At 39.8% G+C, this 25,462-nt stretch overlaps 3 protein-coding genes across 3 annotated transcripts; 2 read left to right on the top strand and 1 right to left on the bottom strand.

Annotated features, from left to right (window-relative positions):
• The first annotated feature begins 11,899 nt into the window (after positions 1-11,899).
• LOC126786654 (protein kinase PINOID) lies at positions 11,900-14,265 on the top strand. The gene is made up of 2 exons (XM_050512546.1): positions 11,900-12,875; positions 13,239-14,265. The coding sequence occupies exons 1-2, from the start codon at positions 12,304-12,306 to the stop codon at positions 14,035-14,037; spliced, it is 1,371 nt and encodes a 456-aa protein (XP_050368503.1). The 5' UTR covers positions 11,900-12,303; the 3' UTR covers positions 14,038-14,265.
• Positions 14,266-18,504: 4,239 nt separating this feature from the next.
• On the bottom strand, positions 18,505-19,312 carry LOC126786883 (uncharacterized). The gene is made up of 3 exons (XM_050512847.1): positions 19,119-19,312; positions 18,721-18,865; positions 18,505-18,588 (listed from the first exon to the last, which is right to left on the bottom strand). Exons 1-3 carry the CDS (start codon positions 19,310-19,312, stop codon positions 18,505-18,507), a joined length of 423 nt encoding a protein of 140 aa, XP_050368804.1.
• A 1,326-nt stretch (positions 19,313-20,638) lies between these two features.
• On the top strand, positions 20,639-25,395 carry LOC126788651 ((S)-scoulerine 9-O-methyltransferase-like). Its single transcript, XM_050514659.1, has 3 exons — positions 20,639-21,361; positions 21,656-21,720; positions 25,087-25,395. The coding sequence occupies exons 1-3, from the start codon at positions 20,650-20,652 to the stop codon at positions 25,393-25,395; spliced, it is 1,086 nt and encodes a 361-aa protein (XP_050370616.1). The 5' UTR covers positions 20,639-20,649.
• The last annotated feature ends 67 nt before the right edge of the window (positions 25,396-25,462 follow it).

The following is a 25,462-nucleotide window of genomic DNA, read 5'->3' as shown; positions in this document are numbered from 1 at the left end:
ATATGATATAAAAAAATTAATCTGCAGGAAATGATCTTCAATTTATCTTGGCTCGATCGTCTAGGTTCTTAAAAGTCGTAGTGTTATTATAACAAAAGCGATATGCATGTTGCAGAGTTTCTAGGGTTGCGATCACTAGCATTCCTATTTCCTAGCAAGCATATGTTATGTAGTGACTCATAGTATTACGTATTTGGCATCTAGACATAGGGTGTTGCACATAAACTAAAATAACAACGAGTAGAAGAAACAACCTCATTTTTTCGCGTCAAACCCTCAAAATGTCATAGGTCAATTGCCTCTGCTTCTCATCGAACCAAAATTTGCCTCTGCTTCTCAAAATGGTTCAGGAAAATTAGGTAAAGGGTGACTGTTTTTGCATGAGCCTTGTTTGTAGATTTATACGTAAAATAGGGGACCATTTTAAACCATTTTGAACTGGTGTTTAAGAGAGCATACATAACACTAATAATTATTGTGGATAATTATCAAAGCTTGACGGCGATGGCTCAACATAATTGTTTGCTCTCTACTTTATCAGTCTATTCCAGCCTAGACCGATTTAATTCTTATTGATTGGCCCGAAAACGATGTACACTTGAGTGAGAGCTATAGTTGTCTTTGGAGTATCTTTTTACGAATCAAAGAAAATGATCGGTTAATTAGTTATTAGTTACTGAAGTTTAAATTAAGCAGGCCACCAATTAACTAACATTGATAAGTTCCATTACACAAATTAAGATGCTTAAGAGAAATTCCAAATACCAAAGGGGAAGTAGAGGACAACAATAGAGTTGAAATTGACTTTGGCCCACAAGATCTCTAAAGTGGGATTTAGCCATTTGAGGTCACTGTTTACATGTGATTAATTAGCACATAATCTCCCCAGGTTCAGAGGTTCAAAATTTTTGGGCCCTTTGTGATCTTCCTTGAAGAAATATTATTCCATAATTAGATTCTTGTCTACTTCTCATGGTGTGTCCAGATGCCTATCTGTTCAAATGGCCTATTCTCTTCCACAAGAGTTTAAGTATTTAATTAGAAGCTGCTTCTTTAAACTAACTAAGTGGAGATGTGATCCATCACCCATCACCCTAGCTCCATGAAATAATACTAGAGATGTGCATCAATAGTTTTCTGAACGCTTTACATAACATCTTGAGTAGGAATAGATTGATCGAACTTAAAGATAATCCATGCATGCAGGACAAGCAGCTGAGAACTAAAATATTTCTAAGATTAATTGTGAACCAAAGTACAATTGATCACTACATTTTACTGCATGTACATAGAACTAAGTAACTTATCGAAATTGAAATAAATTTCTCGCCTTAATTTGTTTGAAATTACCCTAATCAAGGGTAGTGTGACTATTATACGTGGTAATTTAAGTGCAAGTATTTTAAATCCAACAAAAATTACATGAATTAGTATTGCAAAAGTTCAAACACATCGACTTAATTGAACTCACGTTGCAATGTCTACTGACTCAACTCGATCTGCATGCAATTAACCTTTTCAGTCAGTCTCTCTAAGCCTAATTAAGAATTTTTCTGGGGAAATAAATAACTCTTTATTACTCTATAATATATTAACAAAGATGATCGATTATATAGTTACGTTCTTGTAGATGTGCTCATGCATGTGAGCAAACAATTAGAGGTTGGTTATTCGTTAGTTCAAGTTTGTCACTTTAGACCTAACAAAACAAGCAAACATCTGAAAATGTGGGTTTTTGGCTTGCACTTTTGGAGAAATGTCAATGATCAAAACGCAATAACAATTCCAACTTGATACACTTTTTGCTGGCCTTTTTCATAACATTCAAACCCCATGCAAACTATCAAGGGTCCCTTCTTCATCAATTTCCTCTCATCAATCCCCTTCTCCAAAAGCTTTCAATACATTCGATCGAGTATGAAATAATCCATAAAAAAATCCTTTTGCGAGTCGTGTTATTTTCAATTGAGGACCCAACCCCAGTTCAATGTTTTCTTAAGGCCATGTGGAATTTTAGTATCAATCTAATCGGTCTCCTTTGATCTAGTTGATTACAATTTGTATCAAATTCATAAGATATTCAAAGGTGCAGCTGACATTAATTAGTTAAACTCCAACAATATATGCAAACTATTCCGATCCCACATCTTCTCATATTCAAAATAGTTTAATGTAGTGATATATAGTAAGTTAGAGAATCCATCATCATCAGAATTAAGTTCCATATATATTCATATGCAATTTATAAACAAGTAAAAAGAAGGAGAAGTTTCTGATCTCATATATGTATATATATATATATGTGCTTGTCTTTGTGCAGGGGCAGAAATATGCTAATGTATGAAAGAGCTGGCATCTTCAACTGTGCAATATGCTTCTGCTATATTCTGTCATATACACCAATAATGTTCATATCATAGTTTGATACACAGAAACATAAGAGTCCCACCAACATTAAGATTGAGCAAAGTCATTTGTTGTGCCAAATATGACAGATTTTTGGCATGTGAAGACCTCATGAATTTCTCTCTGTGGGGGCACAATGCATTGTAAGGTTATGATTCATGTTTTAAGTTCCATATATACAAATATTTGTAATTGTTCTCCTTGTATATATATAAAGAAGTTAGAAATTAATCAATTGCTTGAACATTTCACCAGTTTGAGAGAGATAAACCTGTGATCGAGGAGTCGATCAGCCTACCCTCCTAAGTACAAATTCAACATCTTAAAAATCGTTTGAAACAATGAAAAGATCGAGCCGCGAGACTAGATCAAACTTTAACATAATACTAGAAATGATGGAATTGGAAATGTGTAATGTGAGTTTTAACATTATGCTCAAATCTTTGATGTTCAGTGGTTAAAGTTACATATTATGTTTTCGCTAATATATCGATCTATGCGTGTGTCTGTGTTTTCTATCAAATAAGTATGTTACTAACTAGCTTGTAATCGATTTACTACAATATTACATCATGTCCCTTATCATCATAGCATAACCTAATACAACATTTGGTTCACCACGTTACACGTCGTTGGAAATTCTCTAACAGTATACGAATCGTACGACAAATTTTCCAAACACACATTTAAAATCACATAAATATGGTATGCTTAGCTCCGAACGTAAGAAAGAGTTGTCATTTCCCCTCAACGACTCTCAAGCCCTCAATGTTTGTCCTTTCTGAACTCAAACATATCTCATTCAAAACTGCTCAGAATTTATGAATAATTGGGTTGTGGTTCTCACATTTCCAAAACCTATGGTGCTCGTGGAAGAGATGAACGAACAAGAAGCTATAAATCCGGCTCGGCGGGCCATCGAACAATCTGGGTTTTCAAGTTTTAACCACAAAGAGAAGAGACATTAGTAACTCCAAAGACTAGGCTTACGAAGTTACGAACGATACACGTTTTCACAATATCTTTCAGGCAATCATACCAGGCTTAAAGATGATGAAATGCTTCAGAGTTCATCAAGTTGGTCCGTTGGTCCAGACCCCACTCCGATCGATCCGTACAAGAATTGCTGTGCTGCTACCTTGTTTTCAGTTGGGGTCACAAAGTTGTGTCATTTCAGGTTCAATCATGTCGTTTTGGATTTGTGCATGTCGACGAATACGACCTAGCTTTTACACTATTAACCGTATCGCACCCTTAACTTTTCATTCAAGGCCAAACTATCCTTCTAATTTGTTAATTAAGATATATCACGTACTATGATCCAATTACTTGCTAATAATGACTAGCTAGCTAGCCATGAAGCTCGAAACTAATCGAATTGAAAGAGAATTAGCTACGAGTTGGCTTGATCATACCCAAGTATGGTTAAATCTAAGTATCTAGGTTCGCTCAAATCAAGCCTAACTTAACTTGTTGACTTGACTAAACTTCCTTAACGTTGTGATTTGTATCTTACAGGAATATATGGGAAGGAAAAAACTTGGCAGACAGACTCATGTGATGACACGGCTCATTTTAAATTTAAGATTTTCACTGTTGTTTGAAAGAGATAACAAAAAAAAAGTATATAATCTCAATTTTCAGACACTTCAACCAAACTCTCCCCTTCATTATGCGTTATTGTTTCCAAAAGTTCTTTTATTAGTTCAATATAACTTGAAAATTTCTATGTTGTTTGTGAAAGGCACAAATTGCTACCATCTTTGAGTTGATCCCTAGCGTCTCCAGTACAATATTCACAACCAATCAAAGGGCTGTTTGATCCAAGAAAATACAAAATTTCAATCAGGGTTGAATCAAGATATGTACAAACAATTTCAACTTGAACCTAATAAAACCCAATTCCAAATATCTACATATGTAAATGAATTTTGTTTTCTAAAGTTGAGTTGAGATAGAAGTTGGGACCTGGATGGACCAAAAAGCTCTAGTGTCGACGACAACGGCATGAGTAGATGGATGAAGGCTTGAAAAGTTAAAAGAGATGGCTAGATACATATGCATTCTTCGATTTGCTGAGAAGAATGGAGGCTTGATGCTAGAATTGGGTGAAGTGTTTGGGTTAACCCATCATCTCTGTTATCTCGTTTAACAGCAAAAGATCCATGCAACTCTCAAACTCTCATCTTCATGAGGCGTCACATCCATGCAACTCTCAAGAGGCAATACTTAAACGTAAAAGATCCTAAAGAATTATGAGACAAACTACGCTTGTGGTACAACAACGTTCATGATAACCTTCTCCTTGAATTGACCGTTAGATGGGATAACATCCGTCTATTGGACTATAAGAGAGTGGATGATTTTAATCAGGATATGATATGCCTGCAATCCGATCTTGGCACCGTTGGTGTCATCAAGACCGACCTAGATCTTCTCAATAAGACATTGGACACGTTTCCAATCAACTATGAGGTTCAAGCTCATACGTACTGCACTCATGTAAAGGAAGGGAAGATCCGGTCTTTTGCCGACTTAATGACGCTCTTGGATAAGAAGGAGAGACATTCTGAGATCCTCCTCAACAACAACAATAGACTTGTTGGCACTAAAAATATTTCTACGCCACAGTCTAACTATAGGAAAGTTCCTAAGCAAAAGAATCAATCAAGAAACACTCCATACCAGCACCAAAACAACAACTCTCGTGGTGAGAGGCAACAAGGCCGATCTCGGCCTAAGTCCAATACTTAGATTCGTGATGGTGGCGGCGCCGCACCCTCCGAGGGAGGCCGTCCCCGTCTCAAATCTCAAGGAGGCCGTGCGCCTCCTCATGCCTCCACCTCCGGTAATGGCAAGTCTCCATTCTTCAAATGTGGCTCCTTCAAGCACTTTAATTGCGATTGTCGCGCTAGCAAAGAGATGATCAAGGTATACTCCGCCTACAAGAAGTTTCTACAACCCGAATCGAATCATGTGGATGAGGACCCTGAGATCGAGACTCACCACATCTCCATGAAGCCCGAGCCCCTTGCGTCTAAGGCTAAGCCTCTGGCCGCTACCATGGATACTCCCGACTTTGATTAGTCGTTTTAGCTTCTTTAGCTTTATGAATTCAACTATTGTTATGGCCGACCGCCATTGTTATTTTCATTGACTTTGTAATAGTCTTTTGATTTTGGAATTAGAAGTTCATGTGTGATGTATTAAAGATTGGCATTCAATAAAATTTCTCATTTTCTTGCTTACAAGACGATCTCCTTGAGAATTTTATTAACTTACACTTAGCATGATGATCAACGTGTGCAACTCATTTGGTTTTAAATTGGACGCTTTTGGGTTACATGGGATCCCAATAGCACTACATTGTGAATTTGGAACTTCAAATTTGGAAAACGGACCTCAGAACGTCAAAAATGATGTCGTTTGGCCCTTGGCCATACCCGATTACTGTTCTGGCGTTTTCGGATTGTTTTTCAGCGTTTTGGCCGCCTTACGGCCACTTTCCGGCGTTTCCGACACCGCCATCTGGTTCCTGCCGGCGTCCCCTGTCGGACCTGAAGCTCCGGCCGCCGCTGGCCGGTTTTCCGGCTAGTTTCCGACGATTTTCTCGTCATTTCTCGTCATTTTTACGGCATATTTCCAGTAGTCCTTGCTGCCACGTTTTCCTAGTCCAAATTTCACCCGATTTTGAGTTCTTTTGACATGGATTTCCGGTTAGTTTTCCAGTTTTCTCTAAGTCTGTTATATGCACTCACCGTCACTCTTTGTGTGTATTTCTACACCATTTTTGGATAGTTTCTCCCACCCTCGTTTACTGTTTGGTATTTGACTGCTTCAATACCATGTTTTCCGACTCTTTAGTTGAAGAATGTAGTACTATTGCCATGTGATACATTCGATGGGATCGCATTTTGTTCTGATTCCCTTTCTTACAATATCCTACGGCGTATTGGAACGAATTGTTCCCGTGTCCGTGACTCTCTTAATTGTCATTTTGTAGATGTCCCGCGGTGAAATTGAATGTCTAGCAGATTGCGGAACCACCCACACTGTCCTAAGACACATGCAGTTGTTCACGGATCTAGTATTTTCGACTTCTTCGATGACTACAATGATTGGCTCGAAATCCATCATTTAAGGAAGAGGCGCTACTTCTTTCATGTTCCATAATGGTACGACTCTCAACGTCGTAGACACTCTTTATGCGCTTAAGTCTCCCTGTACCTTGCTAAGTTTTAAGGACATATGTGGCAATGGTTTTCACCTCGATACTTATGTTGAGAATGAAGAGGAATATCTTTGTGTTACCTCTGAGAAAGCAGGCCAGCGCCGCATCTTAGAGAAGATGAAGAGTCTCAGGAATGGTTTGTATCTTACATTCATTCAAATCTTTGAATCATATGCGGTTGAACATAACTTTTGTGATTCAGACACTTATATGCTTTGGCATGCCCGTCTCGGGCACCCTGGACGTGATATGATGATTAGAATTCTTAAGAATTTACATGGTCATCCATTTTTCAAGTCCCGGAAGTGATTGGAAGATCACCTCACATGTGCTCCATACGGTGAGGCCATGCCTACCCGAGCACCGCACGGTGTGGCCGAGCCTGCCTCTCTCGGCAGCTCCACGGCTTTCATGCCGTCGGTGGAGGCATCCCCTCCTTCACAGGAGCTTGTGATGCCTCCCGTGCTTTCTAATGCATCCATAGCAATTTCTAATGCCCATCGTTCATTTTACAAAGCTTGTTCTCTTGCTAAATTTCAAGGAAGTCCTTCTTTTGTTAAGGCTTCGACCGAGAACATTCCATTCTTACAACGTATCCAAGGTGACATTTGTGGACCTATTCAACCATAATGAAGACCATTTCAATATTTTACGGTATTGGTTGATGCATCGACGCGTTGGTCACACGTCGTTTTGCTATCCACAAGGAATGCTGCATTTGCTAAGTTATTAGTTGCGATCATCAAACTTCGGGTTCACCACCCCGACTATCTTATCATATACATGCGTTTGGATAATGTTGGAGAATTCACTTCCAAAACTTTTGATGATTACTGCATGTCTATTGGGATCGAAGTTGAACATCCCGTTCCTCATGTTCATTCACATAACGGTCTATCAGAGGCTACCATCAAGCGTATTCAGCTTGTTGCTCGGGGAATGGTTTTTGGTACTAACCTGCCGGTCTTTGCGTGGGGATATGCAGTGTTGCATGCAGTGACACTTATTCATTTCAGACCCGTGGCTAACCAAGCATTTAGTGCATACCAGATGGTAACTGGTTACGAACCGAATATTTCACACTTACGCATTTTTAGTTGCGCCGTCTATGTGCCTATTACGCCTCCACTGCGTACTAAGATGGGTCCTCAGAGACGATTATGTATCTATGTTGGCTATAATTCCGCAACAATTGTCCGCTACTTAGAACCAACCACCGGAGATCTCTTTACTACAAGATTTGCAGATTGTCACTTTGATGAGAGATGCTTCCCGTCGTTAGGGGGAGATGTGAATGTTATCATTCTAAATGAACGTTAGGAATTGATGTGGTGTGTCCCCACTATGTCTCATTATGATCCCCGCACTGTTCAAAGTGAATTAGAAGTGCACCACATTATCGACCTCCAGAAAGTCACGGATTCGATGCCCGACGAGTTTCTAGATATTGCTAAAGTGATGAGATCAAACATACCCGCTACAAATGTACCGGCACGGTTGGATGTCCCGAAATATGGGCATGGAAGACAAGCTACTGGACCTAGCAACGTTGTCACCGCCCCTGACAGTCGGACGGAGGCCGGCGGCGGCACCACTGTACGCCGTGGTGTTGCCGGCGCCCCTTGTGGCGACGATGCCAAGATGGCCCGGCAAAGAGTAGCTTCGGCCTCGGCTCTTCAAAGGAAAAGGGGGAGACCGATAAACTCTAGGGATTCAAAGCCTAGAAAGAAGCGAATGACCAAGGTACAACGCGTCATCAACGATGAATCACCATCGTATAAAGTTGTCTCTGATTACAGCTATGTCCTTGAATCAACTCAAGTGTTACCGTGGGACGCTATGAAACCTTGTTTGATGCCAGAGAACAACTAAATATCAGTGAACTACACAAGTGAGCAGTCGGTCCGAAACCGAGCAACTACATGCATTGATAACGTTTCCACTTATTCCGTCGCATATGAGATCATATCTAAAGACGACGTTGAACCTCGCTCTGTAGCTGAATGCGAACACAGAGTAGATTGGTTGAAGTGGAAGGAAGCAATCCTAGCAGAACTTGACTCATTACCGAACAGAGAAGTCTTCGGAAAGGTTGAATTGACTCCAAGAGATGTCAAACCAGTTGGACATAACTAGGTCTTCTTTCGTAAGCGTAATGAAATGAACGAGATCGTGCGTTATAAGGCAAGACTCGTGGCACAAGGATTCTCACAACGACCTGGCATTGACTATGAAGAGACTTATTCTCCTGTTATGGACATCATTACCTTCCACTACCTTATTAGTTTGGTAGTGTCCGAAAAACTAAACATGTAGCTTATGGATGTGGTCACATCTTATCTCTATGGGGATCTTGATACAGAGATATACATGAAAGCTCTAGAGGGACTACCTTTACCTCCATCAAGTGCCTCCAGACCACGAAGTGCTTATGCAGTCAGATTACGTCGTTCATTATACGGGTTGAAGCAATCCGGAAGAATGTGGTATAATCAATTGCATCGATACTTGGTGAGAAGGGGTTATAAGAATGATGAACTATGCCCATGCGTGTTCATACCAAAGATAAATTCTGGATTTGTCATCGTTACGGTCTACGTTGATGACATGAACATAATTGGCACTCTAGATGAGATTGAAGAGACCGTGTCTTATTTGCTGTCGGAATTTGAGATGAAAGACCTAGGGAGGACGAAATTAAGTCTCGGCCTTGAGCTTGTGCATGGGGCCGACGACATCTTAGTCCACCAGTCGAATTACACGTAGAAGATGCGTCGACGTTTCAATATGGATCTATGCAGTGCATTGTCTACTCACATGGTCGTCCGAAGTCTAGATATCAAGAAGAATCTATTACATCCTAAAGAGGATGATGAAAAAGTTCTTGGTCCTGAAGTTCTATAACTTAGTGCAATTGGGGCAATATTGTATCTTGCTCAATGCACTAGACCGGACATATCTTTCGCAGTGAACTTATTAGTTAGATTTAGCTCCGGGCATACGCTACGTCATTGGAATGGAATCAAGCATTTGTTTCGGTACTAGAAAGGTTCCCTTGACATGGGATTGTTCTACCCCTATTGCAGAGAGAACACCCCTATTGTCTACTCACATCGTATTCCATGAAGCAGTTAAAGAATGTGTTTGGCTACGATCATTCTTTCGTCATATTCATGATTCTTGTGGATTAGTCTCTACAACTGATCAACCTACGTGCATTTATGAAGATAATGCAGCTTGCATAGAGCAGACAAAGTTAGGTTTCATCAAGGGAGACAACACCAAGCATATTTCGCCCAAGTTATTCTATAACGTTCAACAACATAAGTTCTTGAATGTTCAGATCAATCAAGTGAGTTCAGAATCCAATGTTGCGGATTTGTTCACCAAGTCTTTGCCTAAATCTACTTTTGTGAAACATGTGAAGAGCATTGACATTCGTCGTTTATCGGAACTTTAGAGTTTGGTAGACTTCAGGGGGAGTCTACATCACATGTTAAGATCTTTAAGTAGTTGGTGCGTTTTTCCCTTCGATCAAGCTTTTGTTTTACCTAAGAGGTTTTTGTTTTGCTTGACAATGTTTTTACCGAGGCAACGTTGTGCGCCATGCTACCTAGGCATGCGACACAATGGGGAGTGTTCCGGGAGAATTACTATTCTACCCTTATGTGTGTCTTAGCCTAATAGGTTTCATGTTATGAGATAGATTAGCATCTCCGTAATAGATTAGGACTCTAAATCCTACAGGATTATGGTTTTGTAAATGCCTATATATGCCCTCATATCATTTAATAATATATAATTATTTCATCATGCATCAGCGTAGAGTGATGTAGCAGTATTTTTTCGTAATTAAATAATCAGCGTAGAGTGATGTAGACGTTATGTAGTGAGAGTTGTCAACTCTAATCCATTTAAGTTGTAGACTTAGCAATGTTTATTTTATAATTATGGGAAGCTTAAATTTTGGATTACCCGCCTAATAGAATTTTAAGAAATAACACCACCATTCCTATACATAGAAATTTTGGATTGTCCGGCGTATCTGTAAGAATCTATAGTTAAGAATCATATTAAGCAATAGTGGTGCTATAGTATTGAATTTCTCTCATATTTAGTTCAACTTATAGATTAAGAATCATGTTAAGCAATAGTGCTGCTATAGTATTGAATTTTTCTCATATTAAGATCAACTTTGGAGCGATGTAAACGCTGCGCAAGAGAGTACGTTATTGACTCGGTTAAATTTCTTTAAAGTTTTGACTTAGTTTTTATAAGTATGTAAGCTTAACTTTGGATTATCCGCGCAATATCATCTCAAGAAACAATATCGCACATCATCATTCTCATACATATATATTTTGGATTGTCCAACCAATCTTTAACAGTCTATGTTCATGAAATTTTGATCCGCAACATTGTTTCCTAAAGTATTAATCTAGTTTGGACTATATATGGAGCAATATGGAAGTTGTATAATCAGACTTCATTTCATGCTTGCATTTTTCCCATCTCTTTTCATTCCGTTGATCATGTCATGTGTTGGTATCGTAAAGTATTCATGAATGACATAATGCTCGAATACAATTACATACTTACATTGAAATTCAAATACCAATTAACTCCTTTTCAAACCAAACCGTAGTAGTTAGATTTGATCAAATAAAGCATGAACGTAACTCCATGTATTAAAAGAAATGTTATCGTATTCGAATAATGTACATACCCAATGAGAATGACTCTATAGATTCATTTTCATTGCCATTATTACCCGTGAGTGTCACCCTTCATAAATCAATTTGCATTGTGTCGCTTGCGGCAACAACAAAGATTACTGTTATCAACACGGTAGGTACCGGAGCTAAGTCGTTCTTGTTTTGATATTTTCTTTCTGTTTCGCACCAGAAACTTCGAAGAATTTTACAGGCGACAGTTCTCGGCATATTTCCCGCAGACGGGATCATGGGAATTGACCGTTATAACTCACAGGGGTATTCTCGACATATCACACTCGTACAATAGCTTGCTCCAGAGTCCGGCCCTCGCCAGAGCACGAGCAGCGACACCCCACGCGCATACGTCAAGCCCCCATCAACACGTGCGAAACTTTCACTGTTTTGTTAATTTACCACAGCTGTGGCCGAACGGTGAAAACAATTCTTACCATATATACCGCGTACACCATTACTACCCAGCTTAAATACCGCAACCACTCTCAGACAGAAACTCAGAATTTATATAGAGAAAACCACAGAAGACAGAACCAAACTCCAAACCCCTCTCTCTCTTTCGATTTCCAAACCCTAATTTTGAGGTCCAGAGAGACCTGAAAAAGCCTGAGCTCGCATTCAAGGCGGGCAGTATACGGAGGAGAGATATAGAGCTCCTTTAATGGCGTCCCTCCAATGCAAGCAGCTGGCTGCTATCAATCTCTCTTCACAGTCCTCCCACTGTTGCCTACAAATCCTGACCTAATAAATCACCAAGCTCCCTGTCACCCTTCATTGAATTCAAACACCCACCCAGAATAACGAATTTTGATTTTTCTTTCTTCTTCTTCTTCGTATCTGATTCGCCCGAGCTCAAAAGTCTCCCTACCTTCTCCTTTCATATTGATTCTTGCATCTATAAAACGGCGAAGATTTCAGCAGCCAGAGGTTTGTAAGATGTTAGAGCCTTGCCTGATTACTACAACGACTGCGACTACTCTCCCGCGTGACTCAGACAGTTCAATGAGCAGTGACACCTGCAGCAGCTTCAGCCGCCTCTCCTTCGACGCAACCGCCACCTTAACCGCCGGCAGCGACTTCTTCGGCACCGAGAATCTCGCCCTGAAGCCGCACCGCTCCTCCGACTTCGCCTACTCCGTCATTCGCGCCAAGAAATCCAGCCTCACTTACCGCGACTTCCGCCTCCACCGCCGCATCGGCTCCGGCGACATCGGCACCGTCTATCTCTGCAGCCTCCGCTCCTCTGCTGACTCATCCTCACCACCGTCATGCGTCTACGCCATGAAAGTCGTCGACAAAGAGGCCTTGGCCCTCAAGAAGAAGGAACCCAGAGCCGAGATGGAGCGCAAGATCCTCAAAATGCTAGACCATCCTTTCCTCCCCACACTTTACGCCGAGTTCGAAGCCTCGCATTTCTCCTGCATCGTCATGGAGTACTGCTCCGGCGGCGACTTGCACTCCCTCCGCCATAAACAGCCCAACCAACGCTTCTCTCTCACCTCAGCAAGGTATCTTCAATGCCGGATTATTATCAAAATATCATATTCTTAATTGAATTATTTTTCTCTGATACTACATTGTATCATCATAAAAATTATTGGAAAACCCTTGGATTGGATCGTTTTTAAAATATTGTGAAAAAACAAAAATAATATTTCAACCCCGCCGTATTTTGTATCCTTGCGCTTTTTTCAGAGTGCGATCATGAGATGTTCTTATCTTGTCTGCTTTAGCCTCTCTGCAACGTCTTCTTCAATCAGGATTTCTGTTTATGAAAACAACGTATTTTTTCTGGTTGTGTTATTAAAACTCGGTCTGAGTCGACCCGGTTAATTTCTTTCTCTAACTCGGATATTATGGCGTTTTCACAGGTTCTATGCTGCTGAGGTCCTGGTGGCTTTGGAGTACCTCCACATGTTGGGCATCATCTACAGAGACTTGAAACCGGAGAACGTGCTCGTCAGATCCGACGGTCACATCATGCTCTCCGACTTCGACCTCTCTCTCTGCTGCGACGCAATCCCCGCCGTTGAATCACCTGACTCCTCACCGTTCCCAGGCTCTTTCTCGACCCCATCGTACACCCGCCCGCACCCGAGCACTCTCACTCCCTTCTCCTGCCTCTCGAACCGCCTCTTCCGGTCGAGGAAGGTCCGGACTTTATCTCCGAACCGCCTCTTCGTGGCCGAGCCGGTCGCCGCGCGGTCGTGCTCTTTCGTCGGGACGCATGAATACGTGGCGCCGGAGGTTGCCTCCGGTAGGTCCCACGGAAACGCCGTTGACTGGTGGGCGTATGGGATCTTCCTCTACGAGATGATCTACGGGCGGACGCCGTTCGCGGCTCCATCGAATGAGACTACGCTGCGGAGTATTGTGAAAAGTCCTCTATCTTTTCCCACGTCCGCGCCCGTCAACGCGCTTGAGGGGCACGCGCGGGATTTGATATCCGGGTTGCTGAACAAGGACCCGGAGCGGCGGCTCGGGTCGAAGCGCGGGGCGGCTGACGTCAAGAAGCATCCGTTCTTCAAGGGGATCAACTTGGCGCTGATACGGTCGTTCTCGCCGCCGATGATCCCGGGTCTGAGAAGGCAGAATACGACGCCGTATTACCACGCCAAGTCTGATCAGAATAAAAATAACGGGCAGTCCGGGGCGTTTGATTACTTTTGAGGAGGGCTAACGGCGTGATGTGCGCCACGTGTTTGTGACCGTCTTGCCAGATTTTGTCACTGGCGGGTGACTGGTGACAGTTGTGTATATTCTCGGAGCTGTCACTCTATTTTTTCTTTTCTTAGCTAATATTTAGGTAAATATATGAGAAAAAATGAGCGGAAAAAAAAAATCATGGTGCGAGGTTCCATTAGCTACTATCTACAATGATGAACAATATGGGATTACAGTTTAGTGACATGGTAAATTAGCTATTTTTATCGTTCTAACTCAAGCAACAATTTACCGTTTATGGAAGCTAACATTAGATGGCCTATACGTACGTCATGGATTGATCTTTGCTCTGTGAATTATGTATCTATCAATCTATGAAATCAATCAATTGGAGTATTCACTGACGTGAATAGTCCTTCATAGTTGTCCGAAATTAAGTAAAATGAAGTGGCCCGATATCCAAATGAACCATCCAATCCTTCCGATGATGTATCACATCTAAGTAATAACAGAAAAGAAATGGTTACTTACAGAAAATCTATCGTGGCTCGACATATTTTCACAATCTATACGTTGTCTAATCTTAATTATAATTCGTGCACGCATAAGAAATTGTTGGGTTTCCTATAATGTGATGTATATATGTTTGCATATAAGGTTGGCAAAGTTTTGAGGCACTGAAATACCAAGCAGGTCAATTCATTAGTATTGTTATGAAATTTAGCAGTGGCAGATTACATTACCATTCATAAGGAAATGAACGTATGCAATGCATTGACATAATTAGCCTCTGATGAAGTTTCCTATGAAAGTTGATCGACTCCATACCAATGTGAACCATCTCGCCGGTTGTATAGAGTTTCCCGACCACCGTAGAAAACCAGTGCAGCAGCACTGCAGATCGTACTATCACAATCCTTATAAAACTGAATAGTTTGAATATTTTAGATGGAGTTAGTGACCTAGAGAAGACCATTAACGATTAACACATGGGGGGGTTGCCCAAATGACCACCTGCCAACCAGGCACCCTACCACCTCCCTTAAAGGAACTGTCCCCTCCCTTCTACAAAAACCCTACAGTATATACTCACAGATTCCTCATTACTCCATCTAACCTGGCCACGTGTCTCCTCAAAGATGCTGGCCCCGTTCCCGTTCCTTTCATGCTGCATTCCACGGCTTCTGCTTAATCAAATCACCTTCATGATGATCTATCACAAGTCACAAGCTTGGTGGGTACAAAATAGAAGAGACTCACATAAATGATTTTTACTTGGATGAAATAATGATACCATTTTGATGATGAAGATGAGAAACAAGAAAAGACAAGGGCTTGATTGATTCAGCAACAGAGGGCAAAAGTATGGTGGCAATGGTTCTGAAGCTATGGATAAGTGTTTAGCTTATGTTCTTAATTGGTTTGAGGTGGATTGAATTAGACGGTTTTGTTTTTAAGGCATTACCCTAAATGGGTTATGGAATTTCGGGGAAGCAAACGTACATATTTTTCTGGGTAAGAGAGATCCAGGGATGACTTTCATTAGGGTGAGAACAGTTTTTTTCAAAGGGAACTATTAACTAGGACAATCATCTAGGGGAGATAAACATATTTTTGAGTACTTGACTTTGTTTGATTATTAGAAACGGGAGTAATAGGTTGGTATCCTAGCAATGTCAACAAACTAATTATCTAGTATTTGATAGAAGACAATGTTGGGCGAAGAGCAAGAGAGGTGTTTTGTCTACAATTTGAGAATATTAGAGTAGAGAAAGCAAGTTGCAAGATATAGCTAATGCTAAATGGTTGCAGAATAGAAAATTGCCAGCTACCTTAGCAAGGATTTAATGTTTTGGGGCCAGCTTGAAGGCTTAAACATCTTCACCTAACATGCAAGTGCACATTTTTTGAAAACATACTGATGACCTCTTTCTGAATTTGATAATGATGACATGGCTCAATTTCAATATTTCTTTCATATGAACTAAAGGAAATTACCAACAATAATGAAACTAATCAAGTGGGAAGCTTATCGATCAATGCTTAAAACAACCCCTTCATTTGTTTGTGCAAATTATATACTTATACAGATCATTTCCACGTTTTTACTTTCTGAAGAAAATATGCATAACAACAAAACAATGCAAGATGAGAGTTTTGTTTTTTTTGGCAAAATTACTAAAATACACTCTAAATTTGACTGAAATTGTCAATTTGCACCCGAACTTGCATTTGAGTCAATTTATCTCTTAAATTTGGTAAACATTATCGATTTGCACCCTATCCGTTAAATTTAACTGTTTTTATCCAATTTTACGTCGCATGTCATGCACATGAGGAGTAATGTTATCATTTTCTATTCATATTTTTCTTAAAAATAAATAAAAATATTATTTAAAAGGAGGATTATTTTTTTAATCAAATTATTTATTTACATATTGTTTCTACATACTTAGCCCTATTTCGAATTATATATTCAACATATACACCCATTCAAATAGTGTGTTGTGTATATATATTTTTATATGTACACATTTATTTTTAATTATCTATGTATTTATTTATATTTTTTTAATATCTTTTAACATACCATATCACGTAAAACAATAAATATATAAAAATCACTAAAATGTTTCGAAAAAAAACATAGTAGCAAGTGTTTATCTTAAGTAATTTTATTAATTTATTTCATTATTAAATATGAATAAATATATAATGATAATAATGCCCATAAAATGCATGACATGTGACTTAATATTGGATGTAAAACATTAAATTTAATGGATGTGGTGTAAATCAGTAATTTTTACTAAATTTAGGAGGTAAATTGACTTAAATGCAAGTTCGAAATGCAAACTGACAATTATAACCAAATTTAGAATACAAATTGACATTTTTTTTTTCCATTCTATGATCTCTAGTCTTCGCTGTTCAGCCTCATTGTTCGAGTTTGAGATCGACTCCACTTAGATTGGAAAAGGGTTCAAGCTAGGTCGATACTAACAATGAGATAGAGTTCTAGGGTGGAAAGCTACCAAGGATTTCTCTGATGAACAAATACTCATACATTCATGATTTTCTTCTAATAATCCTTTGTGGAGTTGGTGCCTAGAATAAGTTCCGTCCTACATAACCTAAACTAGTTTACTTCGTTCTAATCCAACGTATGCAATACGTCGGCATCGGAAAACTAAAATTTCCGGTAAAAAGTCAAGCAAAAAGCTCCAAAACCAAGCACAACCGTGGTGAATTCGCCTAATCGTCAACGACAGCACGACCACGTAAACCCAGTTCATTGCCCTAAATTCATATGGAAGTGTCATGTCAAATTTCCGTTCCTAAAGAATGCCGGTCAAGTCAACACGGGAGTGATGGGCGAATGCGTAAGAATAGCGTAAACTCCAGAATCCGAGGGCCCCGCCGGATGTCCAATCACCGGTTGTGGCTCCGGCACTGCCCGAGACGGCGTCGCAGGGCTTTTGTTGGGTTGAAGAATGGGGTAAAGCTCTCCACGTGAGCCACCGTAACTTGTGCCTACGTTTGCCTTAGCCTCTTAGGCTCTCCAGGTTAGGGCTTACAGAGTTACAGTGCTCCTTACGTGGTATGTGTCATTCTGAGTTTAACTAGGGTAAAACAATATTAGTTTTATTGTTTCGAAGTATGATAGGCCTATTTTGGCCTAGGTGATTACACGAGCTGTGTGCTATGCTCTGTTCAATCATAGATTAATGGTGAAGCGTAATGAACAAGGCAACTTAACAGTGCTATTAGGGCTAGTTCCGGATCTCATTGTCTCCTTATGTTACTAGACTCTGATCCCTTCGAGTGAAACTTCTCCTGGGAAAATGGAGTGGGAGTTTTTTCGGTTTGCTTTTGAAAATATTGAATCAGAGTTCCGACGTCGGTGTTGGTTCTAGAGGGGGATCTGGTTCTTGGTTTGGTTGGATGTCATTGAATCCTCAAATGGGCCTAGCTGACAGCCCAGTTTCCTCCAGCCATGTGTGATGGACCACATTCTACCTTATTGCCATTCATGATTGATCTTCTATGTTCATACTTGAGTCTTTCTCTTCTCCTAGCTGGAACAGGTATCTGACTAACAGTAATGGGATCGATTTGCCTCGCAGTGAAGCAACAACTCAGAGGCTGGCATAATGATAGTTTTAAGAGAAAACAATGGCTGAGAAGAAGCATTGGTGGAACAAGTATTCTAATCGACATGCAACAAAAATCATAAGGAGACCAAAAAGGCAAAAACAACACTAAGGTAGGTTTAAAAATAGCATGAAGGACCAAGTTTCCAACATAGTTCATTAGAGTACGCTTGAAATCTAACAAAATATGAATAGGTAGGTGAAAAAACATATGCTACTCTAATATTTTTCAAGTGTGATCATGACCAAACTAAACGTTAAAATACAAATAGATAGATAAATTAGCAAGTAAACTTAAAATTAGTGCTCTTCACATCGATCAGACGATGATGATTACAACAACGGAGCTATTGTTTAAGTCGATAGATGTCGTCCTGACTTCACTTAAACTCAATATATCTATCTGTCATCCATGACAACCATCAACCATAAGGTCCATATAGATGTGTCATCTTTTTTCACCTGATAGATATTCGAGTTTAGTTTCATTCAATTTGCAGGATTTCAAAAGAGGGAATGAGCCGCTCGTAACCACCTGTAGAGATTTACATGATGAGATATTATCACATTTTGATATGTCAAGGTCCTCCAACACAGGAAGCTCAGAAGCCACTTTGCTCAATCCCTCATATGTTAAACTAACGCAATTCACGAATCGGAGGCGTCTGATTCCGCTTGAGCTGTCAAAAATAGTTTTAGAATCATGTTATCCATAAAAAAGGGGAGAAATTTGGGACGCAGATCTGTGCACTGCTAGATTATATGCGCTAGGATTTCGTTGGATCAACATAGGTCTTTCCTTGCAATAATACTAAGTAATTCCTTGTAAAACTCAGTATGCAAATTAAATTCGATCGGTTACTGTATATATATGAGCCCTAGTTGTTACCGGATAGAGAACAGAAATAGAAGAACAATAGAAAAATTCCATACCTCTCAGCCATGTATTTCAGGAGTTGATCGGTGCCGACGCACTCAATACTGATATGCACGAGATGACCAGAGCTATGCTCAATGACGCGGCGGCAGATCTTGTCCATGTAGTTCATGTTGATATAATCTTCATCGTGGATGTCGATAGATTTCCAAACCAGAGAGTTCTCCTTGCAGATTCTCCGCCACGTCATGCAGACCCTCTGAGCCGTCCTCAGAATCTCGACAGTTCCCAGCCTTGACAATATGGACGCCGTTATGTCGTCTGGGAGTTCCGCCCAGTTTCGGCGGTATCGGTTTTGGCCGCCGTTGGCGGTTCTTTTAGATGATTTCTGTTAAACAGCGACAAGCGTGGCTCGTGGACCAACTGTACCGATACTGTCCCAACTTAGACACCTCACAGGTGTTGGGTTTTAATCACAAAAGGCCTCGGTACAATTGGTTATTATCCACCCACTTATAAGCTTTATTTTATTTGTCACTTCTTAGATGTGTGATCTCTCCTCTCCAACACGCCCCCTCACGTGCAACTTAATTTTTAGGTCTGCACGTGACAGATTAACATCCCACATACTGGGATGAAAGAAACTAAGATCCAGTAACTAACGACACTTAGTAGTCATCCAATCGGAAATCCTCCGATGGCATGACAAAGTGGTACCCAACTCGGGCCCACGAAAGATTGGAGGCGCGACTGGAGAGGGACCCGCTCTGATACCATGTTAAACAGCGACAAGCGTGGCTCGTGAACCAACTGTACTGATACTGTCCCAACTTTGCCACCTCACAGGTGTTGGGTTTTAATCACAAAAGGCCTCAGTACAATTGGTTATTATCCACCCACTTATAAGCTTTATTTTCTTTGTCACTTCTTAGAGGTGGGATCTCTCCTCTCCAACAATTTCGGCATTCAGGATTTTGGGTTTGGCACGTATTTAATTGAAACCCTAGCGTTAGAAAGAGGTTATTGGTCTATCTTGCATTTGTAGATACTTGACATCATGTTAAGAAAAACCAAAGAAACCGCAACGGGTTAATGATCCAGCCCATGAATTTTAAGCAAAGGGTTTGCTTCCTAATAAGAAAAATAATTACTACTCCTAATCCTAATTGCTCACTTCATTTAGAAAATTATTCAAGGCACCAAAGAAGCCCAATCATGTAATTCGTTCTCCGAGAATTTCAGCATGAATGAAATTATTGACAATTTCATTATTGACAATTTCATCTTAACCTATGTGTCAGCATGAATGTCCTCTTTTCAGCATGAATATCAACAATACTTTATTGATTTGTGCCTTATTGATTATCTATGGATTTTGACATCTGCCTTTAAAAGCCTAAATTTTGTATCCTCAGATTTTTATAGATTTTTGAACAATACTTTATCAATTACCCAAGATATTTAGATTTTGATCATTCCTTTATTATCTTGCTGACTACCAACATCGTACACATAAGCTGAGAAGCTGTTGCTTATATATAACTAGTACTAATCGTATTATAGCAAAGTAGTTAGCAGCTAAAGCACATGGCAACCCAAGAAAGTCTTGAAAATGATATCTCCGATTATAATTTGGGAAGTTCCATTTGCATTCAGATGGCTGTAAAAGCTGCAATTGAGCTCGGTGTCTTCAATATCATTGGCAAGTCAGGGCCAAAAGCTCATCTTACATCGAAAGAAATTGTTGCAGAAATCCCCACTACAAATCCAAATGTTGCAGCTGAGAATCTAGAGCGAATCCTTAAGCTTCTCAGTGTCAAATCCCTCCTTTCTACAACTCTCAAACAAAGCCTAAAAGACGAAACACCACAAAGGGCTTATGGCCTAACAAAAGAAGCACTCTGCCTCCTGCCAAATGAAGACGGAAATCCTATGAACTCAGAGAATATGTCGAGCTCTGAATTGCACATTATACAAAGCTTATGCATGCTCAAGCACTCGGTGCTTGAACCGGAGACTGTCCCCTTCTATAAAGCCCATGGAGTAAGCTTCTACGAATTTCTGTCTGAGAGACCTGAGATGATTTCATGGTTCAACAAGCACATGAGAACAGCGTCATATTTATATTTTGATGAGAAGGTGCTTAAGGTTTATGAAGGTTTTGAAGAAGTCAATGAGCTGATGGATGTAGGGGGTGGTGATGGAAGTTCACTTGCTAAAATAGTGTCTATGTATCCTCATATCCATGGCATCAATTTCGACTTACCCAGTGTTATTGCTCAGGCTCCTAAACATCAAGGTATATATGTACTTCACACATTCATCATTAGCAGACATGCATATACCATATATTTACTTCTATTTACTGTTGCAAGAAGGTTAATTTAAGGCCAGAGAGATGTCATAAATCTGTTCCTTCTAATTGTTTCACTTCATATGTAGTTGACAATTCTTTTATGAATGAAGCAAGGCATGTTATTGTACACTTATATATATGCATCATCAATACCTTTCATAATAATATGAATAATGGACTCTTTTAATAAATTACACCTGCATGTATAATAACCATCCTATTTTTGTATGTAAGCAGGTGTAAAACACGTAGGTGGTGATATGTTTGGCTCAATTCCAAAAACACAATCATTCACACTTAAGGTTGGTTTCCTCCGTGAAACCCTTGATTCCTAGATTATTATTATTATGTGAATCCCCTTTACTTTATTGTACTACTTAAAATTTACATAGCATGACAACTAACAACTAAGATATAACAAATCACGGATAAACGTTTTCATTATATGATGTTGTAACGACCCCAAAATTTCGAGCCTAAATACTCAAAATTTTAAAGTCGTTAAACACAAATAATCTCAAATAAATCGAAATCATTTAAGTGTAACAGCGGATCAATTCTGAGTTCTCAATACAACCCAGACAACCAATTATTACAACCCAAATTATAATCCATACACAAATGGTAATGTAATAATTCTCACAAATCACTCACAAATCTCACAAATGAAAATACACAAATCCTCACACACGAATCCATGCTAAAATCTCACCACAAGTAGGATCCGAACGACTTCGAGCCTCAGTAGTCGTCGCTCAACCTCCACTAATCAGCACCTGCAGAATTATCCCCTACACCATCGAATTGGTGCACCGGGATTGTAAACACAAACCCGGTAAGCTTATAGCTCGTATGAGTAAAATCACAATACAGTTCGCATATCAATATATACGAAAGATCACACAACAACAAATATAAATGCCCCCATGAGCCAATGGTCAGCCCATCTGGTTGACCCAAAGAAATATGAAATAAAAAGCTCATGAGGAAATTAAGTAACCCTTCTGGTTACCCAATGCATTTATAATACGGGTACCAAGAACGCTGGTACACATCTGTTACCCCTCTCGTAATACACCGTTGATATTGGATAGCCACCCGCTACCCAACATCCAAAATACACCGAGTACCCATGAGCAGATAACCACCCGTTACCTCGCATGCAGTACTAAGGCAGACAGACTAGAGCTCTAACTGTATCGTAACTTTCGCCCGGCCAAAGGCTAGGTTTCGACTTGCCAAACACGTACAATAATCTCACATCATATTGTACCAAAATCAGGTCCGAAGACAATTCACATTTTAACAATCACAATGTTAAAAATCACGTACAATAATCTCACATCATATTGTACAATTCAAATCACATGCTCAACAGAATCACAATAAATCATAACAGTATATTATATAGCAAACTATATATACCCGTACTTATTTACCATTTATACAATATATATATAGTCCACTATATCTTATACATGTCATATTTCACCACACATGCTCAATTCCCAAACTTCCGTCATCGAATGACTATTTTTAATGAATTAATAACAGTACGTAATTTAATGAACTATATATATATATGTACTTATTACCATTATACTGTATATATGTAGTCCACTAAATTATATACATGTTGTAATTCATTTGATAAACACACTTGCAAAAATGTTGAATCACCACGAGGGTAGATTCGTAAATTCAGTGAGATTTTACTCACCTTATTGACTTGAGCGTAATTCCACAATTTGCGATGCTAATTCCTTTCCTCGATTTAACGATCACCTTAAAAGAATAAGAAAAGAATTTAGAATCGTTTCGTAAACCTTTAAATGCCAAAACAGTAATATACGGTTACTGTTCAGCAATTTTGGTTTATACGAAGTTACTGTTCACTGTTCACTATTCACGGTTACTGTACAATACTCAATTAATACGTATTTCTGTACGTATAAATATTATATACGTATTTCTGTACGTATAAATATTAAATACGTATTTCTGTATGTATAAATATTATATACGTATTTCTGTACGTATAAATATTAAATACGTATTTCTGTACGTATAAATATTAATGCGTATTTCTGTACGTATAAATATTAATACGTATTATGTACGTATAAATATTAATACGTATTTCTGTACGTATAAATATTAATACGTATTTCTGCACGTATAAATATTAATACGTATTTATGTACGTATAAATATTAAATACGTATTTCTGTACGTATAAATATTATATACGTATTTCTGTACGTATACGTACGATTTAAATGTAAATACAACTCAGTAAATAAAATTTACTAAATTACCCTTTTACAAATTACTTTTTACATTGACTGAAAGTAATTTATAATTACATTTACCGAAGGTAAAAATTAATTACATTTACCGTAGTAAATAAAATTTACATTTACATTTACCGTTACACAGTAAATTACCAAAATACCCTTTCAGTCAAAACTATTTACACCGCCTCACACGGCGGCGCGTGTGGCACACGCGCCACCTCCGGCCGGCCGCGCGTGGGGCCCACGCGCCGAGGCTAACCACGGAGCGTGTGACGCCACCGCCGTGCCTAAACTCTCCTTTTCTTCTTCCTCCTCCCCCCCGCGGCCTCACGCCGCCTCATACTCCCTCCCACCAACCTCACGCGCCGCCTAAAGCGGCGGTAACCTCCCCTCTCGTCTCCCCGTCCGATCTCCACCAAATCAACCCAAAACAATCAAAATCTCACAACCAATTCATCAATTTCATCGATTCTTACCTTCCTTGAAGCTAAGGACTCCGATTTGGCACCGGGAGTGGTCGAATCGCCGGTGATGCTTTGATTCCTCGGGGAGGACTTGAATCGCGGGTTCTTGCCCCTAGGTCGATTGCAGAGGCTCCAAGGGCGAGGATAAGCGTCGTGGTGCTGTGCCCTCGCGTCGCCGAAGTGGCGCTCGGTGGCGATGAAGCTTACGGCCTCGGGTTGGAGGGTGGAGGCTGACGACGGTGCGAGGAGGTGTGTCGACCTCGGGGTTTGTAGAGAAGAGCCGTGCGACGCGATTGGGAGGGGCGGTGTTCGTCACGGCGGCCTGGATGGCGAGATCGCCGGCGTGGGAGAAGGATCGGGGAGAGAGTGAGTCGCGAGGAGAGAGAGAGAGAGAGAGAAAGGAGGCGGGCCGAATGAGGGATTTCCAATTATGGAAACCCTAATTCATAAATGCTCTATTTATACTAGTTTCTAAATCGGAAACTAACTTCCGACGTTAATAACTTTTACGTACGACGTCCGATTCGAACGCGTCACATATCCACGAACTCGTATCGACGAGCTCTACAACTTTCGTGAAGAAAGTTTTCGCAACCGAGCGACAGAATAAAAGTCGATAAATTCGTTCGGAAACGTAACGTTTTCTTAATAAACGTTCTCGGAACGTTTCCGTTTCCGTTTCGTAACGTTTGCAAACAAATCAAATTCAATTTAAATGAATTTCAAAACTTATAGAATTATTTCAAATCAAATATTGTTTGAAAAATTGGGGTTATTACAGATGTGGTGGTAGATTAGTAATGTGGTTGACCGAGTTTTGAGAATTAATTTTGTACTTTCTTTAATGTACTCTTACTTAAAAAGTATATATAGATATTATATGAGTAGTTTTGGTGCTTGCATGCAGTTGATACTTCATAATTGGGATAACGAGCATTGCAAGAAGATATTGAGAAACTGTTGGGAGGCATTACCAGAAGCCGGGAAGGTAATAGTTGTGGAATATTTCGTGCTTCCCGAAGAGCTGAAAAATACCCCAGAAACAATGCAGATATTAGCAGATGACATTTTCATGATGACATTGTTTAATGGTGGTAAGGAGCGAACAATAGCTGAAATGGATAACTTGGCCAAATCTGCAGGGTTTATTGAAACAAAGTTTTTCCCTATCTCTCATGGAACCTATGCTATCGAGTTCCTGAAGAAAATACAGTAAAGATGCTCAGTACCATTACCTAGAATAACATGCATCTGTGAGAATAAGTTCCTAGTACTACTATGTG

This window comes from Argentina anserina, chromosome 3 (assembly GCF_933775445.1).
Source record: "Argentina anserina chromosome 3, drPotAnse1.1, whole genome shotgun sequence".
Lineage (NCBI taxonomy): Eukaryota > Viridiplantae > Streptophyta > Magnoliopsida > Rosales > Rosaceae > Argentina > Argentina anserina.
This window is presented reverse-complemented; position numbering and strand designations above follow the sequence as displayed.